Below are 20,749 nucleotides of genomic sequence, written 5' to 3' on the forward strand. Positions count from 1 at the left end.
GTAACTCCCGAACCCCGGGGGCTATCCACGCGGGGGTGGTCTCATTCAAAAGAGGGCCTCGAGACGTACACTCGATTCGCGTTCGAGAGGGTTCCTCGAGCTGAAGGGATCCCCCGAATTTGGTGCGGATCCGCCACGGCGTTACGGAGATATGACCGTTCAAATTTTCAATGGTTTTCCATAGACTTAAGCTTTAAAGCGTTTCATCCAGGTCGCCAGTAGCACACAATGGACAAACTAAGTAATTACACGATTTCAAGCATTTTATCTGCGTTATATGCTCTTTAAAAAAAATGTTCATATCGGCGGAATATTCGCCGATACCAATATATCGGCGACAGGCTCATATCGGCCAATAATATCGGCTAAATGATATATCGGTCGGGCTCTAGTAATAATATTCAGGTCAATTACAGGAAGTGGATTTCAGCAAGGCATGAGTTAAAATGTTTAACCCACTGTATCTTAATTCCGTCAAATAACCAACATTGATTTAATACTTTTTACACTCTGCTTACTGTATGGGTTTTACCTTTATATTGTTCTAATTCTTTTATTTTTACCTGTTAGAAATGATGCATTTATAGTAAAAGTGTAAGTGGTGCCTACATTATTAATATTTTACAATATATTAGTACTATAAAATACTTTTAATATGTATTATAGAGTTAAAATAGAAAACTTTAAGTTCAGAGGCACCATAACTTTATACAGTATAGAACAAAAATACTGAGCATCAAAAAAAAACAAAAAACTTCAAAATAGGGACTTTTATCTATTACCTTTACTTTCAGGCAAAAAGAGAACTATACTAAGCATGTGCAGAATGAGTGTCATAATTAAAGACATTAAAGCTGCGTCCAAAAGTATGCACTATTAGGTTTGAATGAAACTTACTTTGCGATCGTTAAAGAAGTATGTTCTGTATAGTATGAATATGGGTGGTATGAATGAAATTTGGACATGTTGCTCTTTTCACATGCTGTTTTCCACCTACTATATAGTGAGGAAGTAGGCTTATTCAGAGTGTTTTTCAGTTGTCTGTGTTCTTCCGTATATCATCTCAGGATTACTTTAATACATGACTTGACATGCAGGGTTGGTTTGTTCACATGATCTTTCTCTCTCGTATTCCAAACCAGCTGTCCCACTATGGAGCTAAGCAGATTGGTGACTTTCTGGATTGTATGTATATGCTTCTTGTTGGAATGTCGAGCGGACAAATCCAATCATGTAAGCCCAGACCCCTTACCATCGGACAACGGTGTCTCAGGTGAGTTTGAACTGTTTGAATTATTATTTTACATTGGAGAAAAAGTAGCTGTGTCATCATCGATGAGAGCTGACGGCCTTATCAACAAACAAAATGTACTTCAGAGTGCTCTGTGCTTTGCAGCCCCCTGTGCCAGTGCTGTAGTCTTATTTAGAAATTGTATGGGGGTATAAATGTGGCCCGGCTGAGAATAGTAAGGGAATGCAATCTCTGTTAAGCACTGTCCTTACTTGTGGCAGCATGTCAAATGAAGGTGCCAAGAGCATCATAGCGCATACAATTGCTTCTGTAATGTGTTTTAGGCCCATATAAAGGGTGGCTTGTCCTTAGAGTTCATACGAGTTGACTTATAAGTGATGATTGGGATCTGTTGCTTCTTGCCCGGATGCTTGCTCTACGAAACAAACCAGTTTCAGTCAAAAGGGGGGAAGGGGGGACTTTTCTGTTTTAATTCTGATTTTCTGTTGTAATTTGAATCAGTTCTGATTTTGGCATGACGTTTATTTTAAAAGTCATGGGAAAAAAAAGTGATTTCCAGGCCTTGAAAATTATGCAATAATTTGAAAATATTTGTTTTTAGTTACACTCAAAGAACAACGAAAAAATTATAGAGAACAAAAAATAATAAATAGTATTCTAAATCAACCGGCCGATCACAGATCCGGGCCGATCATGAGGAAAATCGACGATTCCGATCCCTGGCCGATCGAATCGGTGCATCTCTAGATGTAACGATTCACTGAACTCACGATTCAATTCATGATTTTGATCATGAAATATATCACAATTGAAATATAAAATATAAATATAACAAAACTAAATTGAAATTTTAAAACAAACCCCAAATGAAACAAGTTACACAAATAAAAGGAATATCTTAATATGAACAAACTAAGGCTTTGTCTGTGCTCTTTCCATTTAAAAATCGGAGGCAACCACTGGATTTTAATCATGATCCAAATAGGCATGGGCCGGTATGAGATTTTGACGGTATGATAACCTTAAGCAAAAATATCACGGCTTCACGGTATCACGGTATTGCCATTACAGCTCTAAAATGTGTTATTTTTAAATGACTGGGTAAAAAATTATATTGATGATTTTTGTGTTTTAGTTTTTAATCTTATTTGCTTCCTTCTGTAACTTATTTATGGAGCACAACGCAAATGTTAAGTGGACAATTTTCTTAATGCAATTGCTATATACATATAGCTAGCATTATTATATGTGAACCTGGGTGATGTTTAAGTTATATTTGTCTGTCATCAATCACGTTCTGCCTCAGTGGCTCTTGTGCAATTCAACTTAAAGCTGTAAAAAAGTTGTCTTTTACAATGAATAGCTATGGCTTTCTGGTGGTCTTGCTTTTCCGTGTTATGTTAGTGAATCAAACCGTCTGATCTTGATTGCAGTGTAATGACTTAAGAGCCCTTTGGGAAAACTGCCTAAAGTCCAGAGTGTATTTCAAAGCTTTTGTTGAACTGGAATAGAGCCCAGTCATTAAGTGACAATACACCATCCGGCTACTGGTTGAATGAGCTGTACTGTATGTGTCCACCATATTTAACACTAAATTTTGCACTGAACTGACCTGTAGAGTCACCTGTAACTTTGCAAATCGATCCAGGTCTACTATTCCAATCAATAGTATGCTATGCTTGGTATTTGTAGTAGTAACACATGGTTATTTTGCATCTTAAATGCATATGTGTACGAGTGGTGTACTTTTAGCATACTATAGTGATAAAGACATTTAAAATTGAAGCTGGTATTACTTCCACTTAGGGATATGCCGGTATCAAATTTTCATGTTGCGATTAATTGCTAATGCTTTTATTACGGTATACGGTATTATCACGATATTGAAATTTAGTTAAAAAAAAGTGCTGTCATAATATTCATTCATCACATTGGAAGTGAAAGGTCAAGTTTATACTACACGTTTTAGTAAATGTAGCAGATAACCTGGGTATCTTGTGCATGCAGAGAATTTGCATACTCTACACACACGTACATACTGCAAAGATAAAGTAGCATGTTAGCATGCTATTCTGAATGTAAACATAACCTTGTTCTGTCTCTGACTGTGGGAAATAACATACCATAGGTGTTTGTTATTTTTCAGCTGAAACTGATTAATGTAAATATTTTATAAGGGTAAGAAGTTTGCAAAACAAATTAGCATGCTGTATTATCATGCAGTATGCTACCGGTGTGTTATATAATTTCTGAGCAGGTTGGGCTCGTTGCTTTAAATTTCAGTAGCTGCGACTTTAGAATCATGTATGGGTGTTTTACAATGCTTATATTTCTATATTTAAGATATTTTATTCTTTGCATCAGGCACAAGTGTGTTTGATGGCATTAAAATAACAGGCCAAGTCACTTATATAGACAGTATAAAGAGATGAGTATTAAGACACAGAAATTAATCTTAGATAATGGAGTTTTCCTGGCTTTCCCAGCACTTAGATTAACAGGCACATGGGAAATGCGGCAACTTTGGCCTTTATCGAATTCGGTCACAAACGTTCAAGGAAGTTAGGGGTTTCAGTTTTTTTTTTCCTCTTCCCCCTTCTAACCATGATATTGCTACAAACTCGTGACAAAATGTCAAGAAAGCGGTTTATGAATTAATGTTAATCTTCCAACACCTCTATAGTGTACCTTTATTCAATAAGAACACATTAAATTGATCAGAAGTGACAGTAAAGACATTTACAATGTTAAAAACAATTTAAATTTAAAATTATTGCAAGTCATCAAAAGTCCTGAAAAACAAAATCCTGAGAAAATGTATCACGGTGTCCAAAAAAGCAGCACAACTGCTTTCAACAATAGTAAGAATAGTTCTTGAACATCAGGGTTATTAAATATAACTAAAACCATAAAAAATGTTGTTACTTGATATAAAAAACTTTACAACATTTCTCATTTTCATTTAGTTTATCGTGATGTAAAAAATAGCTAGAACTAAAATAAAAATCAATGAAAACCATAAAAAAATGGTCAAAAACACATCAATATTTTTAAAACTTTAACTAAAATTAAAATGAAAACAGAACATATAAAATAAAAACTATTTCAAAATACTGATTAAAAACTATAATTGTAACTCTATGATACTAAAATAACACTAAGGACCAAATCAGCATATTGGAATGATTTCTGAAGGATGAAGACTAGAGTAATGGCTGCTGAAAATTCGGTTTTGCCATCACAGGAATAAATTACATTTTAAAATATATTCAAATAGAAAACAGTTATTTTGAATTGTAGTAATGTTTCACAACATTACTGTTTTTACCATATTCTTTATCAAAAAAGGCAGTCTTGATGAGCATAAGAGACTTTTTTCAAAAAGTCTTACCGACCTCAAACTTTTGAACAGTAGTGTATGTCCTAAAACTTCAGCTCTTATCCCATTTTATAAAATATTTCTTGACCACATCAGCCTCTCTGTGACCAAAAACTCTTTCAAGCTTCAGCAGAGAGGATCGGTACCCACCACGCCTCGCAGGCCTTGATCTTTGGAACTTGCTGTGCGTGTCAGGTCTGAGAACCACACCGATGGAGCTCAGCATCTCCTGAGGCTGACGGTCAGGCTTCAGACAGTACAAAACTCATGCCACTGGTCGGCCTGGATTTGTTTCCAGTCCTGTTGGAGAAGACAATATCCCACAGTTGGTGCGCTAGTTTTCAGCCTCCCCAAAACGGCAGCCGGCCCCTCATCTCCTGAGTCCTGTCTGTTATATAACGGCAGATTGACAGAAAATAACTAGTGGCTTGTTGTCCTCTTTTTTTTCTTTTTTTTTAGAGATGAAATATGTTATATCAAGTTTATTTGATGATTTACTTTGTCTTGACTAGCTAGCTAGACTATTATAATTGTTGTAAGGGGACTTTTGCATTACATAACTGTATTCACTGAACTCTGATTAGATACAGAGAGTCATGTTTCTTACAAAGGCAGTGTTCATGGCTTTGACCAGTGCTTTTGATCTTAGGCTTGTTTAGGTTATATAAAACACTTTATATGGGACAACAGCTGGTAACCAAAAGCCAGAAAGATACTCTACGCAAGTATGCAAATGCTTTGCAAGTGTGCCGTCCTATTCTTAATTTTTCTTGTCACTATTCTCGGGGGGTCGATAGAGTTTTCTTGCTGTTATTTTAGTAGTTAACTATAAGCGTGTCTAGCTGAGTTTTCTCCAAACTGTTGCACACCATGACTTGAAAAAGAGAACTGACGGGTTATGCAACATGTCTTGATGTGGCAATTTTGCGAAATGTTTGTTGTTCAATGAATTTCTTTCTGATATATCATGACGAAATGCAATCAAGCTTTTGTAGCATTGCATATCTGTACTAGGGTAATGTAAGTTTTGGACCTAAAAGTTACAATAATGCAGTGTAATTTTTTTATTTTATATACAGTGGGTACGGAAAGTATTCAGACCCCCTTAAATTTTTCACTCTTTGTTATATTGCAGCCATTTGCTAAAATCATTTAAGTTAATTTTTTTTCCTCATTAATGTACACACAGCACCCCATATTGACAGAATATATATATATATGTTGTTTTGATGCAATCTGGTTGAAACATCTCATTTGTGCTTGGATTAAAATTATATATAAATATAATATGAATTATTATTATTTTTTATATATTTATTTATTCACATATTTTGTGTATATGCACTACCATTCACAAGTTTTTTTTTTAAAGAAATTAATACTTTTATTCTGCAAGGATGCATTAAATACTCAAAAGTTATTTAAAGACGTTTATAATGTTATAAAAGATTTCTGTTTTAAATAAATGCTGTTCTTTTGAACTTTTTAATCACGGAAAAAAGTGCCATGCAACATTAAGCAGCACAACTGTTCAACATTGATAGTAATAAGAAATGTTTCTTGAGCAGCAAATCAGCATATTAAAATGATTTCTGAAGGATCATGTGACACTGAAGTAATGATGCTGAAAATTCAGCTTTGCATCACAGGAATTAATCACATTTTAAAATATATTACAATAGAGAGAGGTAGTTTAAATTGTACCAAGTTCTGCTGTATTCTACTGTATTTTTGCTCAAATAAATACAGCATTGGTGAGCGACTACTTTCAAAAACATTCTTTTGAATGGTAGTTTGTGCAAATTCTAAAAGTATTATTTAGGGAAAAACAATGTAACACTTTTTTTGTTGTTGTTGTTGGAAGTGGGCTTATTTGCTATATCAACATGCAGTAACAGTGACACATTTAACAATGTCCCAGAAGAGACCCTCCTCTTGAAATCCGATCACAGGACATCACAGGAGATGTTACTAGGCAGGAGACTAGCATGTTACTAACGGGTGTAAAGCAGCAATCTATCTTTGCTGATCACTTGTGATTACATCGCCCGAGACAAGTAGTTGAGCAACAAATAGATATTGCTCAATTTCTTCAGGTTTGATCAATTTGTTTTGAGTACAGCCTGGTATTCAAGACGATACATCTAATATAAAGGTTGTAGTTCATTCTACTTGGTAAGTGATACATTTCAGAAACTGGATATGCTTCTTTTCATGTCCATTTACCAGCCCCCAACCTGGTTCCCAATCATCTACCAAGCCTTCAGGGTGACTTTGATAGGCTTAGATAGACTTCTGTCTCTGTTCTTGGAGAGCTTTAAGATACGTCTCCTCTTAAGTTTCTAAATGTATTGTGTTATGAAAAGACAGACGCCAAGGTTTATTTCTGCAGCTCATGGATCTCTTGGACCGGTTCCTTTGTGTTATAACACTCTGATATACACAAACACGACCGGATGCATCACAGCCTACATCAGTCTCTCGAGTACCACACACTCTGAGCTGATAAAGTTACCATTCGTGAACGTTCACACAAACTACTGCAGGTTCGCTCCGCACAAACCAGAGCTTTCCTGGCCCTCAGAACCTTGAATGTGGTAACACAACAGCTGTGCAGATTTGCGGCCTAAAAATAGTTGTTTGCTAGTTTTAGTTAATACCACAGTCGGGTCTATTTTTAGCCCCCCTCATAGTTTGAGCTGGAAACCTCCACGGACACAGTGGGATTTGGAGAAGGCTCGTTTAGAAGCACCTCTGAATTCTGAAATTTGATCCGGTGCTATCATTTTAAGTCTTCATTAGCACGCAATGTTCTCATTGAAGAGTGCTTTGTTGCCCCCGACAATTAAGTTGACTATTGCTAAGGCAACAGGCCATATGTGACCTTGGACCACAAAACCAGTCATAAGGGTCAATTTTTCGAAATTGAGATTTATACATCATCTGGAAGCTGAATACATAAGCTTAGTTAGGATAGGACAACATTTGGCCGAGATACAACTATTTGAAAATCTGGAATCTGAGGGTGCAAAAAAATCAAAATACTGAGAAAATCGCCTTTAAAGTTGTCCAAATGAAGTTCTTAGCAATGCATATTACTAATAAAAAAATAAGTTTTAATATATTTACAGTAGGAAATTTACAAAATATCTTCATGGAACATGATCTTTACTTAATATCCTAATGATTTTTGGCATAAAAGAAAAATCAATAATTTTGACCCATAAAATGTATTTTTGGCTATTGCTACAAATATACCCCAGCGACTTAAGACTGGTTTTGTGGTCCAGGGTCACATATTGGGTTTTGTGGTCCAGGGTCACATATTGGGTTTTTTATCTCACCTTTATTTATCACTTTTATTGTTTGTTGTGGTCCTGTTGAATGAGCTAGTTCTCAATTAAAAACCAATAAAGCTTCAATATTGTAGGATGGTGTAATGGTTAAAGATCTTGGCTGGAAAACCGAAAGACTGCCGGTTTTATTTTATCTATCAGGAATTGTAAAAAAAATTAAAAAGTGGATGTTTGATACAAGGGATGGACCTAGTCCTAATAATAGGTTGCCAGAACAATTAGTGTTTCACCAATAAATCGCCAAGACTAGTATATAGCAACCCATATTTGGTATTTTTAAAATGATCTGCATTAAGTTTTTCTGTTTGGCCGCTAGGTTTTAGAAGCGGTATAGAATATACAGGTGCATCTCAATAAATTAGAATGTCGTGGAAAAGTTCATTAACTGTTAAAGAAAATAAATGATATATGAAAAAGTAATATAGCATTTGGATTCATTTTAATTTTTAATTTTCCATATAGTATGTAAAATATAAATTTCATTGCAGCAATTGTTGAGCATGTTATTTGCTGTCTTTAAATTATATAGTGTGAAATCATATTTCAGTTTTGCCAGCCATCAGCCTAGTCTCTAAGATATTGGCTTTGGCATTTCATTTAAAGATTACAAGGATCCGGAACATGAATTATAAATATAATAAATTAGAGGTAATTTAAGAATTTGACTTGTTTTAGTATCTCACTAACTGTGTCTCTTTTCTTCAGAGCTTTGCCGCATTGACGAGCTGCTCTGCCAGGATGAGAACGCCATCCTCAGTTTTGAGGCCATCCGCAGCATTCACAAGCAAATGGACGACGATGCCAATGGGAATGTGGATGTTGTGGAAACCGATGGGGTCAGTGAATTACTTCTAAAACTGCTTCTGAGTGGCCAACTTTTGGTTAATTAGGCAGTTGATTGACCTTTGTTCTCTTCTAACCTCACTCTCAGTGTGGTTGATTAAGCAACTGATAAATTTTTCTCATAGCATTAAATTTCAACTCAGCATGATGGTGAATGAGTAAGCTGCAGCAGGCTAATAGGTATCCTGGTGCTTGTTGCTGCTTGTGATATTAGGTTTATTTTATGTTTTTCATTTTACAAGCTATCTGTTCATTTACCCTATGGTATACAACAGTGACTGCCATGGTTTTGGAAGTATTTTTCAAATTTATTTTCTGCAAAAATTCATGAACCAATACAGCTAGCTCAGAGATTATTTAAAAAAATTACAAACTTTGGTTTAAAGCATAAAAAGATGTATATCTCTATAAAATATAAAAAAGTATATAAACATGAAAAAAGGTACAAGACTGTATTACATTTTTTTTTATTAATGAATTAACTACGTATTGCATTTTACTCTATAATATTTTAAATGAATTATATTCTTTATACTACTATATATTTATATAAATAAATTGCACTATATATTTTACTAGATATGTATATTTATATTTATATATTATATAAAATCAGTTATATAGTCATAATTGAGTAAAAATAAACGTGTGTAAAACGAATATTATATGCCTATTATATATTAATAACAATTATATTTTTACAGGTTAATCAGGATTGTTATTTTATCTTTTTTATTTTTATTTATTACTTTTTTTCTGTAATTATTGGATAATGGATTATGTAATTCTTTACTGAGAATTTTGCGTATTTAATGAATGGGATGAATGGGACTTGTCCTGTCTAATGCTCTTTCCAGTGATCTGGGCTTGTTAAAACATTAGTACATGATGAATTGTATCAGCCTGTGTGACATAGTGCAGCAATGTGTGTTATGGTTTGTGTTATTTTGCTCTTTGGGCTGCAAGATGCAGGAAACATTTCTGCAGGAAACCAGAAGCCTCCTCACTGTGCTATTCTGAGTCAGGTGGTCTGCAGAGGCCATAACCGCTAATTCAGACCCATGTGTAGGCGTCTCTCAGAAACAGTGCTAATCTAGGATCAGCCTGACCTGTCACTAAATAAATCCACTGATTACAACAAGGGATAAAAGACAGATGAGTTACTAGTCAAAATCTACACTTGTGCATGTCATTTATCATGTGTTTTTGACCTTCATCTTAAAGATTTTTGCCCAACTGGTTATGAAACAATGCATCTGTCAGCGTTCTACCGCTCAAGGATATGCCATGCAGACTAGTCTTGTGAAATTACATATTTTTGCTTGTTTTCTCAGCAGTTAACACTAGTCACATCTCAGATGTCTGTGAGCTCCAGAAACTAACATGAGGCATTGGTTTGACTACTAGTCAGGAGTAAGAATAAGTCAAGATAATTGATACACTAATTACTCAAAAACCAACTTGTCAATTCGTTTATCCAGATGTTTTAATGCAGTATTTTTTAGAAGTAGTAAAGTTTTTTTGCGGCATATCCTGTTTATTTTTAATGTATGTGCACAGCTATTTTTAACTAGAATGTGGAAGGCTTCCAGTGTCAGCTGTTATTTTAGGTTTTACAAGTCAGTATTTGTTATCATATTATTTTAATTTATTATCATAGTTATAATCACACTAGGGATGTTCAATTCGGTTATTTTTCCTAACCGACAACCGACGCTCGTTAACCGATTGTTAACCGACAATATTATTTTAAATTAGAATTGAATTAAATTAGAAAGGATAAGTATCTGTGACCCGTTAAAAATACTAACATTTGTTTCCCAGGGATTAATTTTACATGCGCAAAAAGCAGCAAACAACAGAACATGAGGATTCACATGGTCATCACATCCCATCACGCACCTGCAGCGCTTCTGCGAGCGGAGAAAAACATAATAAAGCTAGGCTATATATATTTTTACTTAAATTATAAATTAAGAAAATGAAAGAAAAACAAGTTGACTAGTATGCAGAGTTTCGGTTCATTTTTGTGCAGCGCGAAAGGAAACAGACGGCAGAAAGTGGCATTCTATTTTTCTTTAGGCTTATTTTACAAAAGCACAAAGATTTGTTTTTATTGTGAATGTACACAAATAAAGGCAAACCTTTTACAATTCCGATTATCTTTAGGACTAAAAGGATATCTTCTGTTTATTCAGCAACTGCTATAGGAATTTCCTGATTTCTTCTGCGAGGCGTATTTGGAGTTTCAGCGCGAGAGCGCCCACTGGCCTTCGGATGGAGATTTACTGCTGATCACAGAAACGTGCTTCACTGAAAGATACGCATGATAATCGCAGCTTCTGCCTAATCGCGATTTATCGCCTTTGCGATTTAATTTCGATGAATCGTGCAGCCCTAGATTGTTAAAGCCGTGCACTTTCAAGCGGACATCTTTAGGTGTTGCATTGCATCTTATGTTGTTTTAGAGATTCCCTCCTTTAGCATTTTGTTAACTCTATAAATACTATTTGATACATGATTTTTAGGATTCTAAATGGTCAACACGATCAAAACATTGCTGAAAAGCCCGTTGTACACAATCCTCCACATGCCTTTTGCCCTCTGATTGATAGTTCATACTTTTTTAATATGTGAAATGCCTTTTTATAAAGTAAGCATAAGAATAACTGGTAACACTTTAGTATAGGGACCAATTCTCACTATTAACTAGTAACAACCTTACTAACTATTAATAAGCAGCAAATTAGGAGTTTATTGAGGCAAAAGTTGTAGTTAATGGTTTGTTAATAGCGATAATTGGACCTTAAAATAAAGTGTGACCAAATAACTTTTAAATTAGTAATATTTCAAGATAAATATTTACTGGACTGAAGCAACTTAGGCTTACTTGGTTTTTTTTTTCATTCAAATTTCATTCAACTGAAAAATCATTCAAATTTAAATATCAAATATGATACATCAGGCTTTTGATGAATGTTTATTTGTTCATCTGTCAAGCATCATTTTTGCATTGCATTATGTTTTGCCCACTACAATAAAAACTACAGAGCTTTGATAATAAAACTAATTTAAATACAACTATTTAAATTTTGTCTTACTAAGACATACTGTTTTAAAAATCTAATTGATTTACATTACAAACATCAGAATTTAATCTTAAAGGCAGAGTAAGTGATTTCTGGTAGCCAATGTTGATATTTGAAATCATATAAATAACATCTGCACCAAATTACATATATTTGCTCAGTTTGGGCCTCTGAATGAAATTGAGGTTTGTTTGTTAAAAAAAAAATCTGACTATTTCATACAGGTTAAGTTAGGATTAGTTTTATAAGTTTTAATTGTTTTTCAGTGAACCTGCATTGTTTCGTTGTACTGCAATCTGTTTTTCTCTTTCACCCACATTAAGTTAGCCTAGCTGCTACCAAATGTGAAATAGCCCACTAGCTAACATTAAGCAACATTAGCCCACTCAAAACCGCAATGAAAGACAATTCCCGACAGACTAGGGCTGTTCATTCTTTCAGCAATATGTTCCTAAGCAATAAACTCACACATATGCCTTTTGTACCATCTCTCTTTTATGAATGGTATCCAAAATCTCTGATGCTGCTTTTGAACCGGTGGCCGTTTGCCCAAGAAAAGCCGGTCATCATGTTCGTTGGGTGTCGTTTTGGAAGCATACGCAGGGCCTGCCCCTCCCTGGCATCCTTTCAGTCGCGCGGTATGTTGTGTAGGCGTGCTGTCCTGCTGCATCCAGCCTTCTCGAAGCAGCATCAAGGCACATCCCACGGAATGGCAACCACAGATTTGCAAGCATCGTGATATTCTTGTGAGAGTCGGTTTTCCAAAATCTCAAAATGATGATTTGATGGCATGTAGTGCAGTTTACAATCACAAAATTTTACTGATAGAAACGGTTGCGCTGCGTTCAGTGTCAGTTTCCACACAGCAGTCTTGCTCATCTTGCTCGACACTTGTCTTTGAGTGGGCAAGTCGATGAATGTCTTGGCCTTTATCTGAAAACCATGACTCATTTTCTTTTTTTATGCCTTGGTGATGGCGTTTCCAGTGAAATTGTGAATTTTAATTATTGCCGCTGTGGGAAAAAGCCAAGCATCTCTACATGTTTTGATATGTCAGTCATAAGCCATTATGAATGCTGTTAAAACAACAAATTTGATTTCAAGAAAGCAGGTGTCGTTTGTCAGGTGTATCTAAATATTTACACATTTATGACAAATCTCCCACAGTGGTTGCAGTTTAACCACAGTTTGAAGCTCTTACCGTCTTAAATATTCTGTGAACTGCACTCTAACCTTCTGTTGCGTTTTGTTGTGTAATCAGTTTTGCCATCTGCTGTGTCTGAGCAAACAGAGCCTTTGCTCTCTATATGTTCAGAAAACCCAATGGTATTAATAGACCCAGAATGTCTTAAAACATCATGCCGTCTACATGTAAGATGGTTTATATCCAGTGGGTTGGCTGTTAAATGTTCCCTAGAGTAAACAGTTTATTGTCATTGAATTACGTTCTGGTCATTTGCTCATGATGGTCAAACAAACTGTCATTTTCGCACCAGTAAGTTTTTGAGTTGGGCAGGACTATCGGCTTGGAAACCAAACGACTAACAAAATGTAGTATTGCTGGTCATAGCCGGGTTATGATCTAAGTCACTACATAGTGTCTGTTAAGACTGTAAAGGCTTTCGTTATCCATTAGCAAAAATATTTATTTATTTATTGTTATATTTTTAATATTATTTTGTTTTATGGTATTTATATTTATTTGATTTTTGGTGTTTTAATATTTTTCTTTTTTTTTTAAATTATTTTTATTTTATTGATTTTTTTTATTATTTTATTTTTATAATATTGTTTTATGTATTTTGGTTTATTTGTTTTTTGTATTATATTTTTATTTTGTTATTTTATTATTTTTATTATTTATTATTATTATTATTATATTATTTAGTTTTATATATGTTTTTTACCTTTTTATTTCATATATTATTTTATTGTCATCTGATATCATCACTGTATCACTATGGTAATTTTTAAGGGCTGCATTAAGTGTCTGCTTAATTTTGTGCTGTTGTGCACAAACAAATTATTCTACACATCTTTTTTTATTTTTTATTTTTTATTTTTTTTTACACGTCCATCTAAAGGTCTTTGTAAAGGAAATGTAAAAATAAATAAATCTCTGCTCTCAAGCTCTATATAAAGGAAACATAAAAAATAAAATCTCTGCTAGTGGAGAATACAGCGATCATATTCAATGTTTTCACTTTCTTCTGAATGCACTGGTATCCATGAGTTGCTAATTGGAATAGATTTCATTTTGTTCCCTGTTATCCAACAGTTTTTAAGAGAGGACCTCAACTACCATGACCCCAAAGCCAAGCACAACAGTTTCCATGGTGACGACCAGCTCATAAGCGTGGAGGACCTGTGGAATGCCTGGAAGAGTTCGAAAGGTGAGCGCAACTCTTTCATAATGACCCATTAACGCAGAAAGCTGCTTGTCATGCTTTTCTCACATGCAGTGGAATATGTTGTACCTTTTATTGAAAAACAGCTCATCGGTTGACCTTTGCTAATGCAGACTCACATTCTTAGAAGGTTTTTGCTGACTTGAATACATCAAAGTCAGATTTTTTTCAGTTGACTGCACAATGTGCCTTAAACTGTACAGCTGGATAAAATGCTGTGGAAAAAATAGGTTAATTAATTAAAATATATCCCAGGTTCATTCTGTGATACCACATGATTTTACCATGGTATTTCTGGACATGTATTGTAATAACATGATTTTCTTTTAAGTTACTTGGCCATGTTAATATGATGGTGAATCAATATTCATAATATTTATTTTATTTCACAGTACAACTGTACAATTTCAATACAATATTTATTATTATTGTACTTAATAATTATACATTTATTTTACATTGAAATATTACAACATAAATATTAATTTTATTTTTAGTAGTAGTAGTAATAATAATAATAATAATGAAAATTGAAATCCTAATGTAACATGGTACAATCATAATGCTAGGACATGGTACTTTTATGTAGGGCTACTAGGGCATGTGTTGTTAAGTGTTAACTTAATTGGGCCTCTTAACAGCAGGAGTGTGAACACTTAGGGAGCCATTTTTCAGTGGTTTTCAACACCTCCTCCAAATCCAGATAAGCTCTAGAACACTTAACATGTGCGTTCTGCCCATACGTGTGAATGAGGCCTTGGTAAAACTAAAGCTAAAGGGAATAAAAGTGTGCTGCTTGCTGCAGTGGATATACTGCTGCACAATGCAGTGATTGTGGACCGAAATGTCACAGGTTTGTTTCTGAAAGAAAAAGAAACGGTGCTGAATTATTAAGTAACCATATATTAGTGTAAAGTTAGGACAACATAATAAATTGGCCTATCGAGTTTCAAAATGAAGGAGAGAACACTACCCATTAGGGTTGTGTCGGTGAGGAAATTTTCCCACCGGTTAATCGGCGTCTCAACAGGCTTTTCAAAATCCAAAATATTGACTAACAGGTGCTTTTGCATCTAGTTTCGAAACTAAATCATCCGCGATCGTCTTGTCTGTCATTTATTTTGTCGTTAAGGTAAGAGGCTGATATCAACATGAGCAGTTTGCATGACCTCATTCTCAAATCATGAACAAAACTATGCAGGGTAACATAAAATACTCATTATTCAGCAACCAACTTGTCAGTTAGAAATGTATCTATATTATTTTTATTGTCTAAATTGGAAGCAATAAACATATTGTGACTGCGTCATTGATTATCCATTTATAATTTATGCAGTGATAATTTAGTGCAATAAAAGGTTATTTACACTACCATTTAAAAGTTTGGAGTCAGTAAGATTTATTTGTTTATTTATTTATTTGGTTATTAATATTTTCCTTCAGCAAGTACTTACTAAACTGATCAAAAGTGACAGGAAAGACATTTATAATGTTACAGAAGATTTTTATTTTAAATAAATGCTGTTATTTTGAACTTTCTATTCATCAAAGACTCCTGAAAAAAAATGTACGTTTAAAATGAATAAAACATTTAAACTCCAAACTTTTGTACAGTAGTGCAGGTTATAGTTATTTAGCCTATTTATATATTAAATCTGTTATTTAGTTGTTTTGACTTTTATATGTTAAATCTATTATCCTGTTTAATGGTTGCACTGAGTTTCAATATACAGTATATTGCTTAAAAAAACCTTTTGAATGTATAGGCTAAAACATCCCTTATAATGAATGACCGAAAAGTCACACTTACTATGTGCACTTCATTCAAATGAAAATGACATGGCAAGTCAAGCACATTGTATTATGGGAGTGCATGATTGCATCATGCATGTGTTCTGGTTGTATACTGCACATATTCTTGGATCTGACAATAAACCCTCCACAATGTCTGTCTAGGGTTCAGACGTTCTCTGTGTTTCCTCTGCTCCTCACTTTCTCTGTCTCTTTTTAATTCTCTCTCTGGTCTGTTTTATCCTGCATTGCAGCTCTTCCTCAAACCACATCTGAAGAGCCAAGGCTATGAAAGCCGATCAGTCCCAGCCGAGCAGTGCGCGCACACACACACACACACACACACACTGAGCACAGTTTTGTGCTAGGGTCAGGCGAGAGAGATATATACTCTTACAGTGTTTTCATTGAGAGCTGACGGTGTCTGCTTTTTTTTTTTTTTTTCAAATGTGGTATGACAGTGATTATCTCTGTTATTTATGGCAGTGTAATATTTATACTCCATTAAAATGTGATGGTACTGGATGGCTATGCCAGCTGTCCCTCTGCTGTGTATGCTTGATTTTTGGTGTCTTTTCCCCTTTTCATTCAAATATCATGGGCAGTTTTGATCGCTTAGTGTGTCATTGCCATTGACGGCTGATTAATTGCGATGAATCTTAGCCGCTGGCAAATTTCTTTTTGTTTTTGCAAATTTCCTTTTATTTCATCGTCAGAATGTGACACTGCAGATAACCCAGTCAATGCTAGCCATGTCCAAAAAAGTCAGCTGATATGTAGGTAAACAAATAATTACACATATTAAAACGAATAATATTTATTTAGATTTTTAAAATTCATTTATTTTTATATATTAAATTGTATTTTTTATGTATTATTAGTTTTTATTTGAATTTTATTAGTTTTATTTTTTTAATTGTATTAATTGAATTAATTATTAGCTTTTAATACCTCACAAAACCCCAGTTTGAGAAAGCTTGTTCTAAAATAAAGATAGTTCAGTCTGACATGAAAGATTTGGCTTCTACCCAAGATCGCACAAGGCTCATATTGTACAGTCGGACTCATACAAACAATAATTTTAAAGGCCAGAAATAAATCACACCGTATGATTAGGATCATTTATCAATTAAAACAGATTAATTTAGCATGAAAAAGAAGCTTCTTCAAAATCAGATAATGACACTCTTAGTCACACGCTCTATTCCCTGCAGACCTCTGATGATGTAACGATTTGTTTTTTAAAAACCGTCACGATTCTTACTAAATTTAAAACTCCATTAGGATACTCGTTTTAAGTCAAAACCACCCACTTTTGGTCACACGTTGTATTACACAGCATTTATCAGCTTGTTTTGATCAATTAATTCTGATGCGTTGTGATGTTTATGAATTTGGCCTAATTCTAGCTTTGTGTTTCTGTTCTACAGTGTACAACTGGACAGTGGATGAGGTTGTGGATTGGCTTATCGACTACCTCGAGCTGCCACAATATGCGGAAGCCTTCCGGAAGTTGAATTTTAACGGTACATCCATGCCCCGGTGAGTTTTAACAGCAATAATTAACAAGAAGAGTGGTTCTTTAAAGCTGCTGTGTGTAATTATTATAATATTATGTAATATAAATTATTTATTTTATTATTATAAAATTGCATTATATGTATACATGTGCCTACACACGTACATACAGACTACTGTTCAAAAGTATTTTATGCACAACGAAAATACAATAAAAGCAGTAATAATGTGAAATATTACTAATGTTTTTTTGTTTTAATATATTTAAAAATTTTGTTTATTTCTGTGATGGCAAATCTGAATTTTCAGAAGTCATTAGTCTTCAGAGTCACATGATCCTTCAGAAATCATTCTAATATGCTGATTTGCTCAAGAAATATTTCTTATCAATTTTGAAAACAGTTGTGCTGCTTTATATTTCTGTGGAATTTTTTTTTTTTTTTCAGAATTCTTTGATGAATAGAAGACTCAGAAAAGCATTTGAAATAGAAATATGTGTTCATTGATGTCTTTGCTGTCACTTTTGTACAGTTTAATGTATCCTTGCTTAATAAAAGTATTAATTTCTTAAAAAAACAAAAAACTTACTGACCCTTAAATTTTGAATGGTAGTGTGTAAGTATATGTACATTTATCAAATTTACTCTATCCCAGCTTAATATGCACAGACAACTGGAATTTTGTAAATCTGTTTCTTTTCCCAAAAAATGGTCATCTGTGCCATTTGGTGGTACTAGTAGTGAAGAAATTAAACAGCAGGGATGTGTTAAATACATTTGAGACTGTGTGCTCTTAACTTCTGACATGCTGGTTCAATTAGTTTGGTCCGAGTGTGATGGGAAACACTTGACACTTATCCTAAACGAGCATTTATTCCACTTTTAATGAGACAAGAATTACTTGACACTCAAAACTTGACCGCTGTGAGCATCATTCATGGATTTAAAACCTATTTATTATGGTCAAATGTTTTTCTTTAGCTCTGAAACTCGTTTTTCTATTTGACTCAGTAAGTCTGACCTCTTTTGTATTTCTTTATTTTTCTCGTTTCTAGATTGGCGGTGAAGAATGCCACTCTTACACAGACCGTCCTGAAGATTCTGGACCGGAGTCACTTTCAGAAACTACAGCTCAAGTCTCTGGATACGGTTCTGTTTGGAGCTCCTATGAGTGAGTGAGATTTCCCTCTGGTAGACCATCATAAATCAAACCAAAACATTCAACTAACCTAAATCTGTCTTATAGCTATCATATATATTTTCTAGAAATGTTTTTAGCTATCTGTACCTTGTCTGCTTAGGTGTGATTGTTTCCGGTTCTGTTGTAATATGTCTTTAACTTTAAACATGTTCAAACGTGAGCCAGCTGCTGAGGTGTCTATCACATGCAAATAGGGGAAGTCGTGGCCTAATGGTTAGAGAGTCGGACTCGTAACCCAAAGGTTGCGAGTTCGAGTCTCCGGTCCAGCAGGGATTGTAGGTGGGGGGAGTGAATGTACAGTGCTCTCTTCCACCTTCAATACCACGACTGAGGTGCCCTTGAGCAAGGCACCGAACCCCCAACTGCTCCCCGGCTGCTCCGGGTGTGTGTTCACGGTGTGTGTGTGTTCACTGCTGTGTGTGTGCACTCAGGATGGGTTAAATGCAGAGCACTAATTCCTAGTATGGGTCACCATACTTGGCCATATGTCACTTCACTCACTCACTTCACTCAGATAAGCTCAGAAGAACCTGCTTATCTACTTGGGCTTCAGACGTCTTCTAGTGAACTGCCAGCTCGTTTGCTGATCTATATATGGGAGAAGCAGTAGAAATGCAAACATGGGGTTACTTCGGATTTAGGATTATTATTATTTTGGACTTGCACTTATCTAGAAAACACTCTATCATCCAACAAGACTTTGGCATTTAGGATGTATCGCTGATTAAAGGAACACGCCACTATTTTTGAAAATAGGCTCATTTTCCAACTCCCCTAGAGTTAAACAGTTGAGTTTTACCGTTTTCTAATCCATTCAGCCAATCTCCGGGTCTGGCGGTAGCACTTTTAGCTGAAAATAGTCCCCAGCTAGGTAACTTCCAATTAGTGTTGTTTTTGGCGGCCTGTTTTAATTTTAGTTTTAGTCTAGTCTTTGTGTGAAACTGTCATTTTAGTTTTTATTAGTTTTAGTCACGTTCATACTCTTTTTAGTCTAGTCAAGTTTTAGTCAACTAAAAGTCTGAGCATTTTAGTCTAGTTTTAGTCGACGAAAACTGATGACATTTAGTCTAGTTTTAGTCAATGAAAATTGTATTTTAGTTATCTTATTATATTATTGTTACCTTATAGACTCAAGAATACATCCATTCCAGACACGGAAGACGCTCTGATTTGAATTTACAACATTTATTTTACCAACCAAACATAGAGCGGGTTAATACACACACGCATAGAGCGGGATAACAAGTCAAAAGTTTGACTTTGGTAAGTATTGTTTTAATGTTTATAAAAGAAGTCTCAACAAACATGCATTTATTTGAAAAACAGTAATATTGTGAAAAATTATTACTATTTAAAATAATGAAATATATTTAAAAATTAAATTTATGCCTGTAGTGAATTTTCATCATCATTACTCCAGTTTTCAGTATCACATGATTCTTCAGAAATCATTCTAATATGCTGATTTGTTGCTCAAGAAACAATCCTTATTATTCCCATTGTTGAAAACAGTTGTGCTGCTTAATATTTTTGTGGAAACAGTGTTACATTTTCTTCAGGATTCTTTGGTAATTAGAAAGCTGAAAAGAACAGCATTTATTTATTTATTTATGTATTTAGTCATTTATCAGACGCTTTTATCCAAAGCGACTTACAAATGAGGACAACAGAAGCAATCAATTGTAGTATTAAAACAACTAAAAACAGATCCAAAACTAAAAGCTAAAACTTTATAAATATTTATTACACACATTTTAAAAATAAAGAGATTAAATAAAAATGACAAATGCATACAACAAAATTCCATAAAGCTAAAAACGATTCAAAATAGTAAAGAACAAAAGGTATAAGAGTATAATAACGATTCTAACATAACACTAAGCCAAACACCAAAAAAACAACTACATATGTGT

General features: G+C 34.4%; 1 protein-coding gene across 2 annotated transcripts in view; it reads left to right on the top strand.

Moving 5' to 3' along the window:
* The window catches only part of LOC107741617 (stromal interaction molecule 1), a 48,141-nt gene that overhangs the window by 3,096 nt on the left and 24,296 nt on the right, over positions 1-20,749 (top strand). For both annotated transcript variants that reach the window (XM_016554375.1, XM_016554376.1), the window contains exons 2-6: positions 1,143-1,273; positions 8,693-8,823; positions 14,198-14,312; positions 17,549-17,660; positions 18,691-18,806. In XM_016554375.1, coding sequence (XP_016409861.1) covers positions 1,153-1,273; positions 8,693-8,823; positions 14,198-14,312; positions 17,549-17,660; positions 18,691-18,806 — 595 coding nt within the window. In that variant the 5' untranslated portion in view covers positions 1,143-1,152. The remainder of the gene's footprint in view (positions 1-1,142; positions 1,274-8,692; positions 8,824-14,197; positions 14,313-17,548; positions 17,661-18,690; positions 18,807-20,749) is intronic.

The sequence above is a fragment of the Sinocyclocheilus rhinocerous genome, unplaced genomic scaffold, assembly GCF_001515625.1.
Source record: "Sinocyclocheilus rhinocerous isolate Xijiao unplaced genomic scaffold, SAMN03320098_v1.1 scaffold466, whole genome shotgun sequence".
NCBI classification, from domain to species: Eukaryota; Metazoa; Chordata; class Actinopteri; order Cypriniformes; family Cyprinidae; genus Sinocyclocheilus; species Sinocyclocheilus rhinocerous.